Raw genomic sequence first — 20,285 nt, forward strand, 5'->3', positions numbered from 1 at the left:
GAATTGCCAAAGTAGTGAAGATACAGTAGATGGGAAGGCTGAAGGGTGAACTTGCATCAATAATACTTTGCTTGGGAGGATTGTGGTATTTTTGTACTTTTTTTATTAAAAAAATATTGGACAGAATGTACATTAAGGAAGTGAGCACCATGGAAATGCCAGTCTCAGTCTATATCCTTCTGTCACTTGGGGCCTCGCTTGAGGAACCAGCCATGCATCTTGATGTGATCGACGTAGAATGGCGCAGAGCCAGGTTTCTGTGGGGCTGCCGCCTTGGGGCCCCTGTGCGGACAGTGGCTCTGAGTCCTGGAGCCATCAGTCCAGGTGTGACAGCGGCCCCAGCGAGCAGCCAGAAGCCGGACGTCCCGCCGGAAGGCCCTGGTGAATATGGTGTAGAGGAAGGGGTTGCAGAGTGAGTTGAGGGGGTAGAAGAGCACAAGGAGGACTTTGGCGTGCGACACAGTGATGAGCGGAGCGCGTAGGGCGGCGGAGATGGCGAAGAAGGAGATGGGAGCCATGCAGAGGAAGTCGGTGAAGACCAGCACGGCCATGCGCTTGGCGATCTTGGCGTCGGCGTGGCAGGCGGCGCGCTGCGGCTGCCGGACCATCAGGTAGATGCGACTGTAGCAGGTGCAGACCACCAGGAAGGCGGCCACGTTGAGGAGCAGCAACGTAACCACGTAGCCCTGGGCGGCCGTCGTCTCGATGTCCATGGGCAGGCAGATGCTGACCTTGGTGTAGCTGCTGACGCCGAGCAGCGGGAGCAGCGCGGCCAGCAGAGAGAAGGCCCAGCCGCCCGCCATTGTGGCCACCACATGCCGTAGCCTCAGCCTCCGCTCCAGCTGCATGGCGTAGTTGATGGTGTGCCAACGCTCTAAGGTGATCGTGGTCAGCGTGTAGACGGACAGCTCGCTGGCGAATACTGTGAGAAAGCCGGCCACGCCGCAGCCTGGCCCCGTCTGCCATTGGGTGGCGTGATTGTAGTACTCGCGCTGGGATTGGTGGTCAGCCGTGGCGATGAGCAGGAGGTAGATGCCCATGCAGAGGTCTGCAAAGGCCAGGTTGCACATGAGGAAGCGGGAGACGGTGAGCTTGCGGTGGCTGGCCAGAAGGACCCCCAGCACCGTCAGGTTCCCCGCGATCGCCAGCACGGTGATGGCCCACGTGGCCGTACGCAGAAAGGCAGAGCCTAGAAGGTCCTCGCAGGGGTTGAAGGCGTCTGGCTCTGGGGTACACTTCATGGTGGTACCAATGCCTAGCACCAGGTCTGAATACTGAAACTCCACATCGTCGGGGTCAGTGTCAAGATTGCTGTCGCCCCCCATGAATACCGGAATGCTGTCAGAGGGGTAGCTACAGAAGTTGGAAAGAAAATTAGAAAATTGCACAATAGTTCAGATAAAGTCCTCTTGCTAATACAGCCGTGGCCAAAAGTTTAGTGAATGACACAATAGTAATTTTCACAAAGTCTGCTGCCTCAGTTTTTATGATGGCAATTTGCATATACTCCTAAATGTTAGGAAGAGTGATCAGATGAATTGCAATTAATTGCAAAGTCCCTCTTTGCCATGAAAATGAACTTAATCCCAGAAAACCCATTTCCACTGCATTTCAGCCCTGCCACAAAAGGGCCTACTGACATTTCAGTGAGTCTCTCGTTAACACAGGGGAGTGTGTTGACGAGGATAAGGCTAGAGATCACTTTGTTATGCTGACTGAGAATAGCAGACTGGATGCTTTAAAAGGAGGGTGGTGCTTGAAATCATTGTTCTTCTTCTGTTAACCATGGTTACCGACAAGGAAACACGTGCAGTCATCATTATTTTGCACGAAAAGGGCTTCACAGGCAAGAATATTGCTGCTAGTAAGATTGCACCTAAATCAACCATTTATCATCATCAAGAACCTCAAGGAGGGAAGTTCAGTTGTTGTGAAGAAGGCTTCAGGGCTCCCAAGAAAGTCCAGGAAGCCAGGACCATCTCGTTAAAGGTGATTCAGCTGTGGGATCAGGGCAGCACCAGGGCAGAGCTTGCTCAGGAGTGCCAGCAAGCAGGTGTGAGTGCATCTGCACGCACAGTGAGGTGAAGACTCTTGGTGGATGGTCTGGTGTCAAGAAGGGCAGCAAAGAAGCCATGTCTCTCCAAGAAAAACATCAGGGACAGACTGATATTCTGCAAAAGGTACAGGGATTGGATTGCTGAGAACTGGGGTAAAGTCGTTTTCTCTTATGAATCCCATTTCCAATTGTTTGGGGTATCCAGAAAAAAGATTGTCTGGAGAAGAAAAGGTGAGTCCTGTGTCATGCCAACAGTAAAGCATCCTGAGACCATTCATGTGTGGGGTTGCTTCTCAGCCATGGGAGTGGAATCACTCACAATTTTACCTAAGAACACAGCCATGAATAAAGAATGGTACCAAAACATCCTCTGAAAGCAACTTCTCCCAATCATCTAAGAACAGTTTGGTGATTGGTTATCCAGCATGATAGAGCACCGTTCCATAAGGCAAAAATGATAACTAAGTGGCTCTGGGAACAAAACATCAACATTTTGGGTCCATGGCCAGGAAACTCCCAAGACCTTCATCCCATTGAGAATTTGTGGTCAATCTTCAAGAGGCGGGTGGACAAACAAAAACCCACAAATTCTGACAAACTCCAAGCACTGATTATGCAAGAATGGGCTGCCATCAGTCAGAATTTGGCCTGAAGTTGATTGACAGCACGCCAGGGCGAACTGTAGGAGTCAAATAATGACTCGTTGCATAAACGTAATGTAATTGTCAATAAAAGCCTTTGACACTTATGAAATGCTTGTAATTATACTTCAGTGTACCATAGAAACATCTGACGAAAGGATCCACAAACACTGAAGCAGCAAACTTTGTGAAAACCAATACTTGTGTCATTCTGAAAACTTTTGGCCACGACTGTACACTCAGGCAAGCAATTGCAAGAATTAATGCTTATAAATAATGTTACTAAGTATGTTGTTAATGCATTGGGTACATTTTATAATGAACAGCTGACTGCCGGTGACGTGTGTTGGGCAGGGTGAAGGCTGGGCAGAGTGTTGCTCTGTGCCGTGCTGCCCGGGGAAGCTTTCTGAGCTCCTCTGAGGTCTGGATGTTGCTCCTAAAGCTTGAAAACGTGACTCTGTGAGGAAGATGAAGTCTTACATGACTCCCTGCAGGCTGTCGCTGCTGAACGGGATGGCCAGCTTCCCAAACTCCCGCAGGAAAGCGTTGTCTCTACAAAAAAAGTGGTTGAGAGGCATTGAAGAGCGGGAAGTCATGTGAGCGGCAGCCAGGACTCCGCAGACACCCCTGTGGTACCTGTGATGTCGTTTCCAGGTGTGGAAGGCACAGCAATGGCTGGGGTATGTGAGCTGGGCCTCCTGCAGATTGGCCAGGCTCTCCAGGGGTGGTAGGGTCTTCAAGGCGGGGGTCGAGCGGGCAGCCAGCACCCTCACCTCCAGCAACCCATGGGCCGGGAGCATGCGGAGAGGCGTGGAGGACACATCCCTGAGGGGCAAGCATGCGATGGGACCATTGACATGGTTTAACTGTGTTTACTAATCCCTCTCCTGTCGCTTGCTTTTATTTCATGAAAGAGATGTTTTAATCCTCCCATAAACCATAAACGTCAAGGCAGTTTAACATCAATCATGCTGCATCTTGCCTAATGTAGTGTTCTGGAAAGTCAGTCACTTCTAAATACAGGAAACTCCATGCTTGTATTGATTTTGGACAAGTACATTCATCCATTCACAGTCTCTTACTGTGCTTTACTGGGTGTATTTAACATCTAAAACATTGAATAGGGATATAGTCCGGAAAGGATGTTTTTAATTAGAGGTTATGAAACTGAAAAAGTCTTTGATACACTTCATTAACTTGTAATGGATCGCCAAACGGTGTAATTAGATACCTTTGAGGCGGGGGGTTAATCCTTATTAAAACAAATCAGATTATATTTGGTCTCTACAGTGTGTACATATGATACTGACCACTCTGGCTTTTTTCAACAAAAAATACTACTTTGATGTTTCAAAAGCTGTGGTGAGGTTTTAATTCCTTTTTGTACATCCAAACTCCAATGGCGGAAGAAAGACAGCCGATGACCCGCTTGTGACAGATGAAGCACGAGATGAGTCTTGGTGGTTATTAATTAAAGATTAGGGTGTGATGTGACTTATCACAATATTTTGTAAGAGATCTATCAACTAATTACAACATATAAGGAAATTTGACTGCGTAGCTTGAATTTTGGTTTTTCATTAACTCCTGGGGCCTGTATCAGATCAAAGGTAGTGTAGTCAGGGCTATATGTAAGTGAACGAATATAAAGTCCATTTAAACTGGGGTTCCTTAAATCCTACAAGTTATCTAGATAACCAACAAATCTTGCTTCATGATACAGGCCCCTGGAGATTTAATTTACAGAAAAGATTAGAAAAGGCAATAATTTATGAATGCTTTTAATATACAGGCTTGCAATACTAAAAATCTTGCAGAGTCGACTAGATCCGCACACCACCAACCAAGGAATTCACACGTACATCACGGGATATTTCATTAAAAAACATGATAAAGAAGGGCAGAGCGAACTCCTGCTGTCTGTTATTGGAGATCAGGCATGCTTTCACTCTACCCAATTATTTTTAATGACTGTTGAAAGAAAATTCTGTTATGTGCTTATTTTTAATATAGAGAGTTAATAAGCTGAACGGGACCTGTTATCCAGGGTTGAGATATATAAAACAATTATACAATTCATACTTTCGAATCGATCTGTAAACTAATAATAAAGTATCAACTACAGTCTTCTTCAAACGGCCAGTGTTGTCCAGGTTTCGGAAAAGTCAGGACACTGACTGCAATATCTTAGAATGCTCTAGTTTAACCCGGTTAATAGACTTTTACCTTGGAAATCACCTCTACTTACTTCTCTACTTGGCTTCCAAAACAGGAACTTTACTACAGGGTCATATAAGTCTCCCAAATACACACAATAATTGGCTGTATCTCATTACCGGCTTTCTTCTGTCCCATTTTAGTGCTATTTACTCCAGCTGTAAGCCTGACTGACCTGCCCGAAGCTTCTAAATCATGAGCGGAGTGCAGCTGTTTTTCGCTCCCGCAGCGGATCGCAGCTCACAAAGCTAGCGACCCGCCTCCCTGTTTCCCATCTAATTCTACAGATCGACCCATAAGTAGGTTGAGATACTGTAATCCCCCCCCCCCCACCACCACCACCACGCTGCCCACTGATTCCTATTAAAGGCTGACATCATTAAGTACATTATTAAATGACCATTAGCTAATCGATTATTTGTATAATGCAGAGACTACACCACGACCTTTACAACTATGAAATTAATTATGCCATTCAATAGCCTAGTAATTAAAACACTTGATCAAAGTTAGAAGGATGTTTTTTTTAACGTAGTACAGTCTAATTTTACGCTGTGGTGACTTAATTTGCAGTTCTGCCAACATCAACAATACAACCACAACCACGTATCTGAGATATCTGACTGCACGACAGATTTCTGCGACTGACTTGACAAGTGGAATTTATTTGTAGTAGCGTGTTGTAGCATGTTCTTACTGTACATCTTCATGCATAATAAAAGGAAATCATAGCGTTTTTGATAAAAGAAGTATACGGAAAGAATTAGGCCTATTTCAAGCAAAAAGGACCAAAAGTCAGGGATTAGGATTATCTATTCATAACACTGTCCTGTTCCTTTTGTAGAGTTTATTTACAGACGGTAGTTTCCTTATTTTCTGAGCAAAATACATCCTTTATATACAGCAGCAACATGGTAGATATTGATCTGAGTATAAACGTGGTATTAAATAAAACTGGTTATCTAGGGAAAAGGCATGGTTTGTAGGTAATGAGTGAGTTTTCCATAATATTTAATAATTTTTAAAAAATAACAGAAATATGCTGACAAAAGGTCTGCTCTCTCCGGAGGTGTAATATCCAATTGGTATTTCAGCTATACTGGATAAAATATTTCTTAAATATAAACTAGCTTTTTTCTTGGGTAATATTAAAGTCAATCTGTTCATTCAATACCAAACATCCCAGGTATACTGATTTGAAGGAGCTGGATGGTGGGGGGGGGGGGGGGGGGGGGTGGTCAGTGGTGGGGATCGACCAGAGGGAGAGATGACTGTAAAAGTTGTGGACCCGGGGTAGAGATTGCACATCACTGCTACTGTCAATTTACAGGAGACATCACACAGAGGTGGGATAGCCCACCTACAATACATTTTCTGAAATGAACAAAATGAATACAACATGTGTATCCATCTTTATTTGTACCAAATAATGGTGTACATCCCCATAAAAAAGCGTTTACTTCCGGCAACCACCATTCACCAAAATGGGCAAAAACCTTACTTTACTTTGCTCCCTACATTTTCAGTAACTGCTTATCTGGTCACGTGACATGGAGCTTATCCAGGATAGGATTGGAAAATTAGAGGTTTTAGAACCATTGGACGGTAGTGATCATAACATGGATAAATTCATGGTTAATTTTAGTTTCAGAAGAGCAAAGTCGAAATTAAAAGTATACAATGTCAGGAAGGCTAACTTTAATGCTATGAGACGGAAACTAGAAACTGTAAACTGGACGGAGTTAAATAGCAAAACAGTTGAAGAGGCATGGGAATTTTTTAAAAGCACATTGTTGCAAGTGCAAGAGGACTTTATACCTGTTTCCAGCAAAACTAAATCTAGGAAACGACAACCAAGGTAGTTTACTAAGGAAATTAAGAATAACGTCAGGAGGAAAAGGGCTCTGTTCCACAATTGGAAAATAACTAATGATTTCAAAATTAAGCAGGAGTATCTAAGTCTACAGGTAGAGTTAAAAAATAACATTAGACTGTCCAAGAGGGATGTAGAAAGAAAAATTGCATTGGAGGCTAAGGTTAACAATAAAAGTTTCTTCCAATATTTTAACTCCAAAAGAGCTCTAAAAGCTGAAATCACTAAATTGCAGGATAGTAAGGGCCTTATAATTGAAAATGAAATTGATATAGTAAATGAGTATAATGATTATTTTTCACAGGTGTTCACAGTAGAGAACACAAGTAACTTACCACCAATTAGTACGAATACAGCGTCGTCTATGACCAATATATGTATAACTGAGGCTGATGTGGTACTAAGCCTAGCTAAACTCAAAATAAATAAATCGCAGGGCCCTGATGGCATCTTACCTATAGTTTTAAAAGAGATGAGGGATATTATTAGCCAAACTTTAACTTTAATATTCCAGAACTCGTTATCTGCGGGTGTGGTACCTTTAGATTGGAAGCATGCTAATATAACACCCATATTCAAAAAAGGGATAGAAGTAATCCAGCAAACTATAGGCCAATCAGTTTAACTAGCATTACTGGAAAAATAATGGAAGCTATAATCCAAGTGAAAATGGTAGATTACCTGGATGCAAATAACATTCTGAGGGATAGCCAACATGGATTTAGGAGAGGTAGATCCTGTTTAACGAATCTACTTGAGTCCTTTGAGGGAGATACAAGTGAAATTGATCACAAAAAGGCCTACGATGTGATCTACTTAGATTTCCAGAAGGCCTTTGATGTTGTCCCCCACAAATGGCTCTTGCTAAAGCTCAAAGCTGCAGGGATTTTAGGAACTGTGGCAGCTTGGATTGAAAACTGGTTAACTGACAGGAAGCAGCGAGTAGTTATTAGAGGCACAATGTCACAGTGGGCCTGCGTTCATAGTGGGGTACCGCAGGGTTCAATTTTAGGACCACTATTGTTCCTAATTTGCATTAATGATATTGACACCAATACATACAGTAAACTGGTTAAATTTGCAGACGACACCAAGGTGGGTCATGTAGCAGATACTGATCTAACAGCAGAGAGGCTACAACGGGATCTGGATTTAATTAGCGACTGGGCTGATACTTGGCAGATGAAATTTAACACAGATAAATGTAAGGTAATCCATGCAAGGAGCAGAAATATAAAGTACAGATATTTTATGGGTTCCACTGAAATAAAGGTAGCTGATTACGAGAAAGATCTCGGTGTGTATGTTGATGCTTCTATGTCCCAGTCTCGCCAGTGTGGGGAAGCAATAAAAAAGGCCAATAGAATGTTGGGTCACATCTCTAGGTGTGTGGAGTTTAACTCAAGGGAGGTGATGTTACATTTATATAATTCCTTGGTAAGACCCCACCTAGAATATTGTGTGCAGGTTTGGTCACGATACCTTAAGAAGGACATTGCTGCCTTGGAAAAGGTGCAACGGAGGGCTACGAGAATGATTCCTAGTCTTAGAGGAATGTCTTATGAGGAGAGGTTAGCTGAGCTGAATCTGTTTAGCCTTAAGAACATAAGAACATAAGAACATAAGAACTATACAAACGAGAGGAGGCCATTCGGCCCATCGAGCTCGCTTGGGGAGAACTTAACTAATAGCTCAGAGTTGTTAAAATCTTATCTAGCTCTGATTTAAAGGAACCCAAGGATTCAGCTTGCACTACGTTATCAGGAAGACTATTCCATACTCTGACTACACGCTGTGTAAAGAAGTGCTTCCTTAAATCCAGTTTGAAATGTTCTCCCGCTAATTTCCACCTATGGCCACGAGTTCTTGTATTTGAACTAATGCTGAAGTAACTATTCGGTTGAACAGCATCCAAACCTGTTAGAATCTTATAGACCTGGATCATGTCCCCCCTCAGTCTCCTTTGCTTGAGGCTGAACAGATTTAGCTCAAATAACCTTTCCTCGTATGACATTCCTCTAAGACCAGGAATCATTCTTGTGGCCCTACGCTGCACCTTTTCTAAGGCCGCTATGTCCTTTTTAAGATATGGTGACCAAACCTGTACACAATATTCTAGGTGAGGTCTCACCAAGGAATTGTATAATCTTAGCATTACCTCCCTTGACTTAAACTCCACACACCTGGAGATGTACCCCAACATCCTATTGGCCTTTTTTATTGCTTCCCCACACTGGCGAGAATGAGACATGGAAGCATCAACATACACACCAAGGTCTTTCTCATAATCAGCTACCTTTATTTCAGTAGGTCCCATAAAATACCTGTACTTTATATTTCTGCTCCCTACATGGAGTACCTTACATTTGTCTATGTTAAATTTCATCTGCCAGGTGTCAGCCCAGTCACTAATTAAATTAAGATCCCGCTGTAGCTGCTGAGCCGCTAGTTCAGTATCTGCTACACCACCCACCTTGGTGTCATCTGCAAATTTCACCAGTTTACTGTATATATTGGTGTCTATATCATTTATGTAAATTAGGAACAAAAGTGGTCCTAAAATTGAACCCTGCGGTACCCCACTATGAACGCAGGCCCACTGTGACATCGAGCCTCTTATAACTACTCGCTGCTTCCTATCCGTTAACCAGTTATCAATCCAAGTCGCTACAGTTCCTAAAATACCTGTCGCTTTGAGTTTAAGTGAGAGCCTCTTGTGGGGAACAACATCAAAAGCCTTTTGGAAATCTAAATAGATGACATCATAGGCCTTCTTATCATCAACTTCCTGAGTAGCTTCCTCAAAAAACTCCAACAGATTTGTTAAACAGGATCTACCTCTCCTAAATCCATGCTGGCTATCCCTCAAAATGTTATTTGAGTCCAGGTAATCTACCATTTTCTCTTTGATTATAGCCTCCATAACTTTACCAGTTATACAAGTTAGACTGATTGGCCTATAGTTTGACAAATTACTTCTATCCCCTTTTTTGAAAATGGGCGTTATGTTGGCATGCTTCCAATCAGAAGGTACCACACCTTCAGATAAGGATTTTTGAAACAGTAATGTTAAGGGTCGGCAAATAATATCCCTCATCTCTTTTAACACTATAGGTAAGATGCCAACAGGGCCCTGTGATTTATTTATTTTGAGCTTAGCTAGGCTTTGCAAAACATCAGCTTCAGTTATATATATATTAGTTATAGACGATGTTGAATTAGTAATAAGAACTGGTAAGTTACTAGTGTCCTCGACAGTGAATACCCGTGCAAAACTATCATTGAACTCATTTACTATGTCAATGTCGTTTTCAATTATAAGACCCTTACTATCCTGCAGATTAGTAATTTCAGCTTTTAGAGCTCTTTTAGAGTTAAAATACTGGAAGAAACTTTTAACGTCATCCTTAGCCTCCAATGCGATCTTCCTTTCGACATTCCTTTTAGCTCGTCTAATGTCATTTTTTAATTCAGCCTGTAGATTTAGATACTCTTGCTTTATTATGTCATCATCAGTTATTTTCCATCTCTGGAACAAAGCCCTTTTCCTCCTTACTTTATACTTTATGTCCCTATTAAACCACCTAGGTTGCAATTTCCTAGATTTATTCTTGCTAGAAACAGGTATGAAGTCCTCTTGTACTTGCAATAATGTGCTTTTAAAAAATTCCCATGCCTCTTCAACAGTTTTGTTATTTAACTCCATCCAGTTCACGGTTTCTAGTTTTAATCTCATACAATTGAAGTTAGCCTTCCTAACATTATATATTTTTGATTTGGACTTTGCTCTTCGGGCACTAAACTTAACCTCAAATTTAACCATGTTATGATCGCTACTGTCAAGTGGTTCTAAAACATCTAATTTACCAATCCTGTCCTGGTTATTAGACAAAACAAGATCAAGAATGGCATCTCCCCTGGTAGGGGTGTTAACAAACTGAGTAAAAAAACAATCCTGTACTAATTCCACCATCTCAAGTTCATTTTCAGAAGAGCCAGCAACAATGTCCCACTGTATCCCCGGTAGATTAAAATCACCCATAACTACCACATCATTTTTATTGCTCATAATCCTAATATCACTGTATAACAATCTGCTTTCCTCAGCAGCTACATTGGGTGCTCTGTAACAAACACCGACAATTAGGCTATTTGAGTTTGTAGCATCTAATTTTACCCATATAGCTTCCGTACTTTTACTTATATCAGTAAGCTCCCTTGCCTGCAAGATTTCCTTTACATATACTGCAACACCACCTCCCTTCTTACCTATACGGTCTTTACGGAACAATGTGTAACCATCCATATTATATTCTTGTCCATCCTTATCACTCAACCACGTTTCAGTTATTGCTATACTATCATAAGAGTCCGATGAGATAAGAGCCTCTAAATCATGAATTTTATTCCTAATACTCCTGGCGTTTAAATACAGACAACAAAGGGTAGGCTTATTACAGTGCCTACTTATAATATGATTTTTTTGGGCTTTCCGTTTCCCCCCAGTTACATACTTAACTAACCTCCCTGCCCCCCCAGTCCCTAGTTTAAACATTCCTCAACTACTCTACAAATACGCCTTCCCAGTACACTGGTTCCCCTCCGGTTCAGATGCAACCCATCCGGCTTGAACAGGTCCCACCTGTTCCAGAAGGTCCTCCAGTGCCCCATAAACCTAAACCCCTCTTTCCTACACCATCCTTTTAGCCACGCATTTAATCTCCTTATCTCAGCTAACTTAGCCTCACTTGCGCGTGGCACGGGGAGTATTTCGGAAAATACCACCATGGACGTTCTGCTTCTAAGCTTATTGGCGACTTCTATAAATTTATCCTGCAGAACAGCCCTTCTACCCTTGCCTATGTCGTTGGTGCCAACATGCACCACAACAACTGGATCCACCCCAGCTGGGGCCAAAAGCTTGTCCACACGATCTGGAAGGTCTCCTACCTGGGCACCAGGCAGGCAAGACACCGTACGGGACCCTCTATCACGCGTGCACACATAACTGTCTACTCCCCTAATAATTGAATCCCCCACTACCACAACCTCCCTCTTTCTGGGGGGAGGGGGCTCCTCAGTGCCCAAGGGCCCACCTGCTTCCCCAGTCCCTTCCGGCTCTAAAGCTGGAAGCACCTGAAACCTGTTAGACACAGACACCTCAGGTGATGCCGCCTCTGTAACGTGTGTACGCCTTTTCCTGCGTCTACGACCTACGGTCACCCAGCTCTCTCGACCTCTCTGCTCTTCATTCTCCCTCCCCCCCGTTAGTGGCGTACACACCGTCTCCCTAAACGGCGTATCAACTAGCTCATCTAACTCACTGTTGCATTGGATGCGAGCCAGTTGCTCCTCAAGGTCGCGAACCTTGACCATGAGTGAGTCCACTAGCTTACATCGCTCGCAGATGAAGTCCGACTGGACACTAACGTCCAGAAGGGCAAACATCTTGCAAACGCAACACTGAGCTGGCCCCATAATTAACTAACTCACTATGACCCCGTACTCCCAGCCCAGTAAATTTATATAGTGTATTTAACTATAAAGATTAATTTGCGTAACAATAAATGCAGTAACGTGCGGAGTACACTAAAATAAGTTATTACTTGTGTTAAAACGGAACTTTATTATTATTTTATTAAAAATTTTAAACCTGATAAACTTACTACTACTTACCAGAAGAACTTCTGCCTGAACCAAGTATGAACTAAAAACAAGGCGAAATCGAAGTTGCTCTTGGGAGGTCGAAAAACCACAAAAACCCCCTCACAGCAGGCTACTGCCGGAGCGGGAAAAAAGTGGAAAATGTCCTCCCGGCCCCGACTGGCGACCGAGCAAAGCTCAGGAGCAACTGTCCTTTTCCGACGCTTGGTAGCGATACCGACGTTAGATGTTATTAGTTATAATCGCCCCGCGGGTGTTTGTTACGGAGTTTAAACGCGGACAGAAAAACGCCGCGCACGCGACACCCGCAGCTCTCTGTCGGTAATAATCGCGCTGTTGATTAACAGACAGGACAGACAAGCACTCACGCTGACCGAAATAAGAACAATAAATAGAAATAAACAGCCACCCCTTGAGCAAAGGAGACTAAGGGGGGACATGATCCAGGTGTATAAGATTCTAACAGGTCTGGATGCTGCTCAGCCAAATGGCTATTTCAATATTAGTTTAAATACTAGAACTCATAAGTAGAAATTAGCGGGAGGACATTTTAAAACAAATTTGAGGAAGCACTTCTTTACACAGCGTGTAGTTAGAGTATGGAATAGTCTTCCTGCTAGTGTAGCGGAAGCTAAAACCCTGGGTTCCTTTAAATCAGAGCTAGGTAAGGTTTTAAGAACTCTGAGCTATTAGTTCTCCCCAAATGAGCTTGATGGTCCAAATGGCCCCCTCTCCTTTGTAAATTTCTTATGTTCTTATCCCAGTAAGGTTATTAGAGTGGGGTGGTTACAGGTAAGGTGGCAGCAGATTGCAGCGCCCCCTATGGGCTACATAAATATTGTATACCTTGAATCTTCTCACTTCTTGAAGAGGTTTTTCTGCCAAATTATAATTCAACTAATATTGGTAAACAAAAGTGGGTATTTCAGATGATGTTTTGCTGTCCATTAAATAACATTCAGTTCAATTCTACTTTCAAAAAAGCGTCTGTATTACTCTACAGATTTTATGTACTAATTCTCTCAGTGGAAATATTCATTTCACAGTTCTTTGCATTACATTGAATGTTGAAAAGCTGGGAACCAGGCCGCAGATCTGGCATATGTTGTGGGGAATGGAATAATGGAGGCGATTTGTAATGGGCTCCTGCCCTAACCCCACTTACAGCATGCTCGGGCCAACTGCTCCCTCCAGGGCGGCGGTGTGTATGTTCCTGAGATGGCTGTTGCCCTTTAGAACTCTAAGACAGAAACCAAGCAGGAGACACAACATAAATACAGACAAGCTCAGCATTCAATGAAGGCTGCCTTGATTAACTCTGGCTAAGAAATATTGCTCGTGTTACAAAAATGTCACAGAATAATGATAAAAAAACCACTACCTGTAAGCCTAACTTGATCTTAGCTGAACAACATTTTAGTCCAGTGTATCTCAACCCGGTTCTTAGGGAGATGGGAGGGTCCAAAAACGCGGGCCTCCCCTGCGGGTCCCCAAGGACCAGGTTAAGAATCGCTGCTCTAGTCTTTCTGACATTTAGAGGGGTAGTTGGGGCAGAATTCTTGAACGATTCTCCTGTGAAGGTTTGACCCATTTCCTCAGCCAAATTGAAGTGCCTGTTTTTGTTTCTGCTCATTGCAGTGGGCTTTACTCAGACCAGACACGAGCATGATGCAGACTAACAATGGAGTTTGTCTGTTTGGACTTTCAGATCAGAGATGCACTGGCAGAAAAGTACATATGATAAACAACAAATCCCTCCAATCACTTGTTTTGTCTCGAAGGCGTTTATTTGCTGGTACACTGGGTCTTTTTGATTACACAACCTGCTGCCCCCAATAACGTGCCTTTGCGAATAACAATGGTTGCCTTGGATGCAACAGTAATGGTGGAGAGGTGACATAAGAGGAAGCTGAGCAGTGCCTTAACGGCCACTTTCCAGCCCTAAGCAGACGTGATGAAAATCGGTCAGGGTACCTACAGTTTATCCAGCTTGGTTCCATTGAAGGCGTGATTCTGTATGTCTTTAAACCCATTTCGGAAAAGGTTCCTGGAGTTTGAAAAACAAAATAGGGGAAAGGAGGCGAGCGGTTAATGAGCTACCTCGAGCACCGGATTTCCATTCGTATAATCTTGCATCTCCATTAGCTTGTTTGCCGTGACTTTCTGCGGGGTTAGCAAATGCATTTATTAATTGTAAACATTGTGCTCGTCTCGGAAGGCTTTGGAAGAGCAGGTGGGCGTGCGTTACTCTCCTGCCCCTCACTCACATGTGCGTGTACTCATCTGTCATGCCCAGGAAGGCGTTGGAAGGAATCGTGTCGATTTCCATGTTATCTGCCAGCTCCCTGCAGACACAAGATTGCAACAAGATTATTTATGGAGCCCCATTGTTTCGGCCCGTTTAACAAATGGTGTTTTCGGGTTTCAAACTCCATTTGAATCGAGTGGATATTGGTTTTCTATAATAGGCTTATTTTTGGGAAAAGGAACAATGTTTACTTAGGAATCTGCTAATGCAGGCCCACGGGAGCTTCTGAGACGGTCAGCTTATGACCCGTGAGTCACAGCATCTTGCGTAGATGAGAAGATGAGAAGCTGGCTGGAAATTTCTGTGGCAGAGAGCTAACATGCTGTATGTCACTTTACGTCAGGGTCTGAGGAAGCAGGCCTTGAGATGTGGGTGCCAATCACAGTTCGCTTCCAGTCAATGAGGGCCAATGAAGTGACCGATTGAAATTGGGCCCAATGGCTGACAGCCAATGCCCTTCCACCTAAGATCTTAAGCTATCAGCTGGACACATGATTTGAATGAAGTCACCTGGCCAGTAGTGAGGCTGGTACCACTTTACAATAAGGCTCCCTTTTGCCACTTATAAATGGTAGTAACTCATTAATAAGCAGAAAAGTGTGTTATAACTTGTTTATAATTGTCTAGTAATGATTTACAAAGAGTTACAACTTAATTAATAACCTGCTTATAAACCATTCATAATCCCTTTATAAGGGTAGCCTTATTGTAAAGTGGCACCGTGAGGCTGTCAGGAGTGTATATGTGCTGTTTTTTCCAAGAAAAAAATTCTGGAAAATGATGTTGCTAAAAACATATACAACTGAAACTTCCAGAGACTTCAATATGTAGACATCAACTATTAAGTATCAGTTCCTAACTTCAGTGTATTCCTGTTGGTTTAGGAGAGATAGAGAGGCTGCCTATACTCCGACTATGGCTGTAAAATCCCTGGCTCTGCATAAAATCACTTGGTATTTTAAGTTATAGAGAGGCTGAGTCAGCATTCTGCAAACACTGAGGCTGTATTTTAAGCTGGAAATTGCGTTTGAGAAATAAAGGACCCAACCAGTCTGCTGCAACAACGTTTTCATACATGAGGTACAGCAACCCATTGATCCTGGGAAGGAAAGGCTTGCGTTGGACTTTTGTAAGAAACTCCCCTCAGCATCTGTTATTACGTCATTGAGCTGGTCAGTTACAGGTATCGCCTTTGGTTCCTTTTTAATGAACACGCGAGGTGTTCGGATAATTAACGATGTTAACGAAGCTGATAGATGGTCATGCCTTAAGCAGTGACATGGCCCTCCCCTGAGTGCTGACTCACCCGCGTTGTTATTCACACACAGGACATTCAGCAAGTCATTCTCTCACATTTCTCACGAGACACACAGATATTTGAATGAATTGTGCATTAATCGTGCACCGTGTTTAACAGAAGGCTGGTGGAGCAATTATTTCTAAAGGCTATGTGACTCTGAGCTGAAATGGCAATCTCTTCGGGCTGTTCCTTCTACTCACAGAAAGAAGTATGACTCTATAGAGGCAATAGTGGTGAGATCAGGAAAGTACCTCAGGCCTGTGTTACAGATGCTCCTGGACAAAGAGAGAACAGGAAAGACATGTACTCAGCTTCACCACTACCATCACATTCATTCCTTAATGTTCTTTACCAGCTGAGGTCCTCAGTGTCCAAAGGGAACTGTACACGCCACTGATAGTAAATGCTACCAGATTTGAAATTTCTGAGTAATCCAAGTTAAGAAATACTTCTGAAAATAAGAAAATGTCTTATTTGGTATATATATCCAGCAAACAATGAAGTTGAATGTGGAATTTATGGGATGTCAGTGCAATTCCCCTTTAAACACTGACATGTGTAATAGATTTGACCGGGGGTGGGCAATCTTATCCGCAAAGGGCCGGTGTGTATGCAGGTTTTTGGGATAACCTTTAGCTCGGCTGTTCAAACCCAGGTGTCAGGACTCTTCAGCCAATCAGTCCTCAAATTAGCAATCTAATCAGGGAGATGCGGTGAAAACCCGCACACACAGTGGCCCTCTGCGGATAAGACTGTCCACCCCTGGATTAGAGGTTAAAGCACAGTAACAAGGGCCTGCTAGTCTGTTACAGACATCTTTGACATCAAATCCCCCTGAAATTGAGTTATTTGGACAAAATCCTAATGCCCTGTATATTCCTCATGTAACAACATATACTGGAAAAGTTGGAATATCAAAAATTATTTAAATCTAATGTTTGAGCATAATCGGTTGATTAGTGAGCTGAGATGGCTTATAAAATAAGCCCACTGTCCTACGCCAGGAGCACATCCTTTTCATCATTTTACAGTAACTCCACTTTGGACACAAATGGGCCAAATTTAAAAACAGTGACAAACTCTTACAAGTACTTTAGCTTGGGTAGGTCAGTGAAGGCGCCTCTTTCTATGGCCTCCAAGTTGTAGACATTCTGTATCAGCCTGAAAGAGAGATAGTGACAGGGATTGAACCCTTAAACCAACAGCTTTCGATGAATCTGCCTCGCAGTTTTACTTACACAAAAAATGTACTGAAGGTAGAACGAAAAATTATTGGTTCAGAGAGAGATCCAATCAGATTGTAGAGGAGGCGGGTCCTAGCAACTAGAAAAGGCAGGACAAAGACATTTGATTGGTTGGTTCCACCTCCCCTGGTTGCTTGAACTCACCTCCACTTCAATCTGATTGGTTCAGAGGAAGAACCGATCATTTTTCATTCTGCCCTCAGAACATTTTTATGTAAATTAAACACCCATAAGCATGAATCTGTTCAATTTTAATAGACATGCTGAGCTAACAGATACATGGACTAATGACTACAGCTTCTAAGGGGCCAATGAAAAGCTTTCTCACACACAACCTAGCTGTGCTAAAATGCTAAGATCCAAGGTAATGCTTTGCTGGAATAATGTCAAGATGGTGAGTGATTGTGATGCAGGGCATACTTACATTTCTGAGAGACTGTGCAGTGACAGAAAAGCTTTGCCCTTTATTCTCCTGAGAGAGGCGCTCTGCAGTATCTCGCTGTCGTGGGGACAAACAGCAATCATTGTTACTGTGAGCTCCAGCGGAGGTATAATTTAACGGTGGCTTGATCGGCTTTCCTAAAATTAGCAAAATTCAAGTCACAAGGCCGCGTGTTTAATTACTTGCTTGATACTGTGAACATCTATAACAGCAGTACCTGGGATTGAGTGTCCTCAGTGCTTTTCTTATTTAACTTCAATCACTCTAGAATATTTATTTAAAGTTACCGGAACAATAATGTAATAATATTTCTGTATCACTCTCTCCCATGTGTCAAATGAGTTAGTTTGAAAGTGTCTCCTGAAACAGATCCCTTAACAGGGATGGTCGAAAGACCCGCTGTAATAATTTACCTCTTGGCACATGAGAGGATTTGCATTTAATCAAAAGTCAAAGTGGCTTTAATGCATGAATGAGCAAAATAAAACTTCACACAAGGTTCTTAAAAAAAAAGAAAGAAATCTGGTGTCTCCTTGACGGTTATTTGTCATTACCCACCCCCCCCCACCCCCCCCCCCATTTCCTCTCCCACTTCTTTGTTATTAATATTTGCTCTCTATTTGATTTATATTTGATTATAGATATACCACTTAAAGACCCCCTGCTCATGCTATGTTTTGCTGAATGTTTTTTAGCTAAACTGGCGGATGTTAAGCAATCCGATTCATACCTTCCCATGTAAAATGTTACAAGTGATCTCAGCCAAGGTAACTTTGTTATGACTCTGGTGTGTGGCATACACTGCACACAGAACAGGTTCCGGATGAGTTTCTTCGAGCATTCGGTCATCTCTGATGAGCTCACAGTACTGCGTAAGAATACAGTGACAAAGCCTAAATATCTTTCAGCTAAAAGGTTCAACATAGTGCATTTTACCCTTGGCATGAAAACCCTAGAAATGTGGGACCTGAAATTTTGGATGCCATTCTCAACCACGCATGCATGTTGTATATGAACCGGACTATTTGTGACCACTGTCTTGACTTAACTGTGTGTGTATATCTACTGTATGCATCACAGCCAGAGTCAAATTCCCTTGGTGTGTGAACATACTTAGTCAAAAAAATGATTCTGCTCTCTTTTAGCATCTCTTTAAGGAGTGATGTAAAATTGGACTGGGCACCATATCCAGTGTTGGGCATTTCAGATCTAGTAGCTACAGATCCAGACCAATATTTTGTTTCTACCAACCAGCTGAGTACTGTGTACACAGAGTACTGTGACTATTACTTTTTATGCTCAATTGGTTAGTAGAAACAAAATCCTGTTCTGGATTTGTAGCTGCTGGATCTGAAATGATCATATCCAGGTAAGAATCACTTGTAAAATGAATTTGTTATGACTATGATTATAATCCAAGTGAACACAGGAAACTAGCACATGCTAAGTAGCATTGTTTATCACATTGTAATGGCGTTGATATTAGTAGTTCAAATGTAGACTTAAAAATATATCTACCAGACCCTGACAGGTTTTAGGAGAAGGATCAGAAAGTTATAAATCCTACTAACAGAGCATCACTGGCTGACACTTCAGAAGAGGATAGAGAGTTTAGTTTATGAACACAAACTTTAGCAAACTGTTGCAAAAGCACTGTAAAATTTTCCAGACTTGAAAGGGAATTCTCATTCTTTGAACATCTGCTGTGAATCTACTGGGAATGAACATGAGGAAGGTAGGACTGACAAAATGTCAGTGATTAGGGTACCAGACCAGCTTGGTAGGCGGAGGTGCATAGTCTGTGACCAGTGTTCAACAATTTAGAGTCGTTTTCCTGAAACAGGGATGTGAAATCCTCTGTTGCTCTCTTTGCCACACAGTAACATTTGCAACGTAGACCCAAGACCGGCCATCCCAGGTCCCAGTCCTGCAGATGGACTTTCGTTTCAGCTCTGCCCTCAGAGGACATCACTGGCATGCTGAGTGACTCCACTCGCTAGGCAGGGTGACACACTGGACAGGGCAAACATTCACACAGTGTGTGGGCTCCAGTTCACTTACCTGCATGCCTTTGGATTGTGAGGAAACTGGAGCACCCAGACGAATGTCACACACACAGAGCGGGGGTGGGAATTCAACCCCCAACCCAGGAGGTGTGATGCAACACTGCTGCCTATTGTGTCACCTGATATGGTAAATTTACTGCAAAATGTCTTACGCACAAATTATATAACCAATCTATATAATACTCGCCTAATTTAAATATGCCTGACAGAGTCAGCAATGTTCAATTTTCACTGAAATCCCCCTGTACTTTCACCACAAAGAAACGAATTGCTTAAATGATGTTTTTAAATAAATGTGTTTAAAAAAATGACATTACCGTGTTAGAATAGTATGATGAATCCATTCATCTTCCAGCCCCTTAAGTCAGTGTTTCCCAATCTGGCCCTCAGTGACCAGCAGACCACAATTTTGCTCCCTACCAGGAACTGAAAGGGAGCAAAAACATGGACTGTCTGTGGACCGGGGACCAGGCT

General features: G+C 42.8%; 1 protein-coding gene across 4 annotated transcripts in view; it reads right to left on the minus strand.

The window, feature by feature from the left end:
* Positions 1–125: 125 nt before the first annotated feature.
* Positions 126–20,285, minus strand: part of LOC111848818 (lutropin-choriogonadotropic hormone receptor-like) — a 30,328-nt gene continuing 10,168 nt past the window's right edge. For 2 of the 4 annotated variants that reach the window (XM_072709751.1, XM_072709753.1), the window contains 10 exons: positions 18,476–18,613; positions 17,728–17,802; positions 17,146–17,220; positions 16,260–16,334; positions 14,719–14,796; positions 14,430–14,498; positions 13,617–13,691; positions 3,334–3,522; positions 3,178–3,249; positions 126–1,353 (listed from right to left, as the gene is read on the minus strand). In XM_072709751.1, coding sequence (XP_072565852.1) covers positions 183–1,353; positions 3,178–3,249; positions 3,334–3,522; positions 13,617–13,691; positions 14,430–14,498; positions 14,719–14,796; positions 16,260–16,334; positions 17,146–17,220; positions 17,728–17,802; positions 18,476–18,613 — 2,017 coding nt within the window. In that variant the 3' untranslated portion in view covers positions 126–182. The remainder of the gene's footprint in view (positions 1,354–3,177; positions 3,250–3,333; positions 3,523–13,616; positions 13,692–14,429; positions 14,499–14,718; positions 14,797–16,259; positions 16,335–17,145; positions 17,221–17,727; positions 17,803–18,475; positions 18,614–20,285) is intronic. The other 2 variants (XM_072709752.1, XM_023821136.2) reach the window with 1 other exon arrangement.

Source organism: Paramormyrops kingsleyae, chromosome 3 (assembly GCF_048594095.1).
Source record: "Paramormyrops kingsleyae isolate MSU_618 chromosome 3, PKINGS_0.4, whole genome shotgun sequence".
In the NCBI taxonomy this organism is placed as follows: domain Eukaryota; kingdom Metazoa; phylum Chordata; class Actinopteri; order Osteoglossiformes; family Mormyridae; genus Paramormyrops; species Paramormyrops kingsleyae.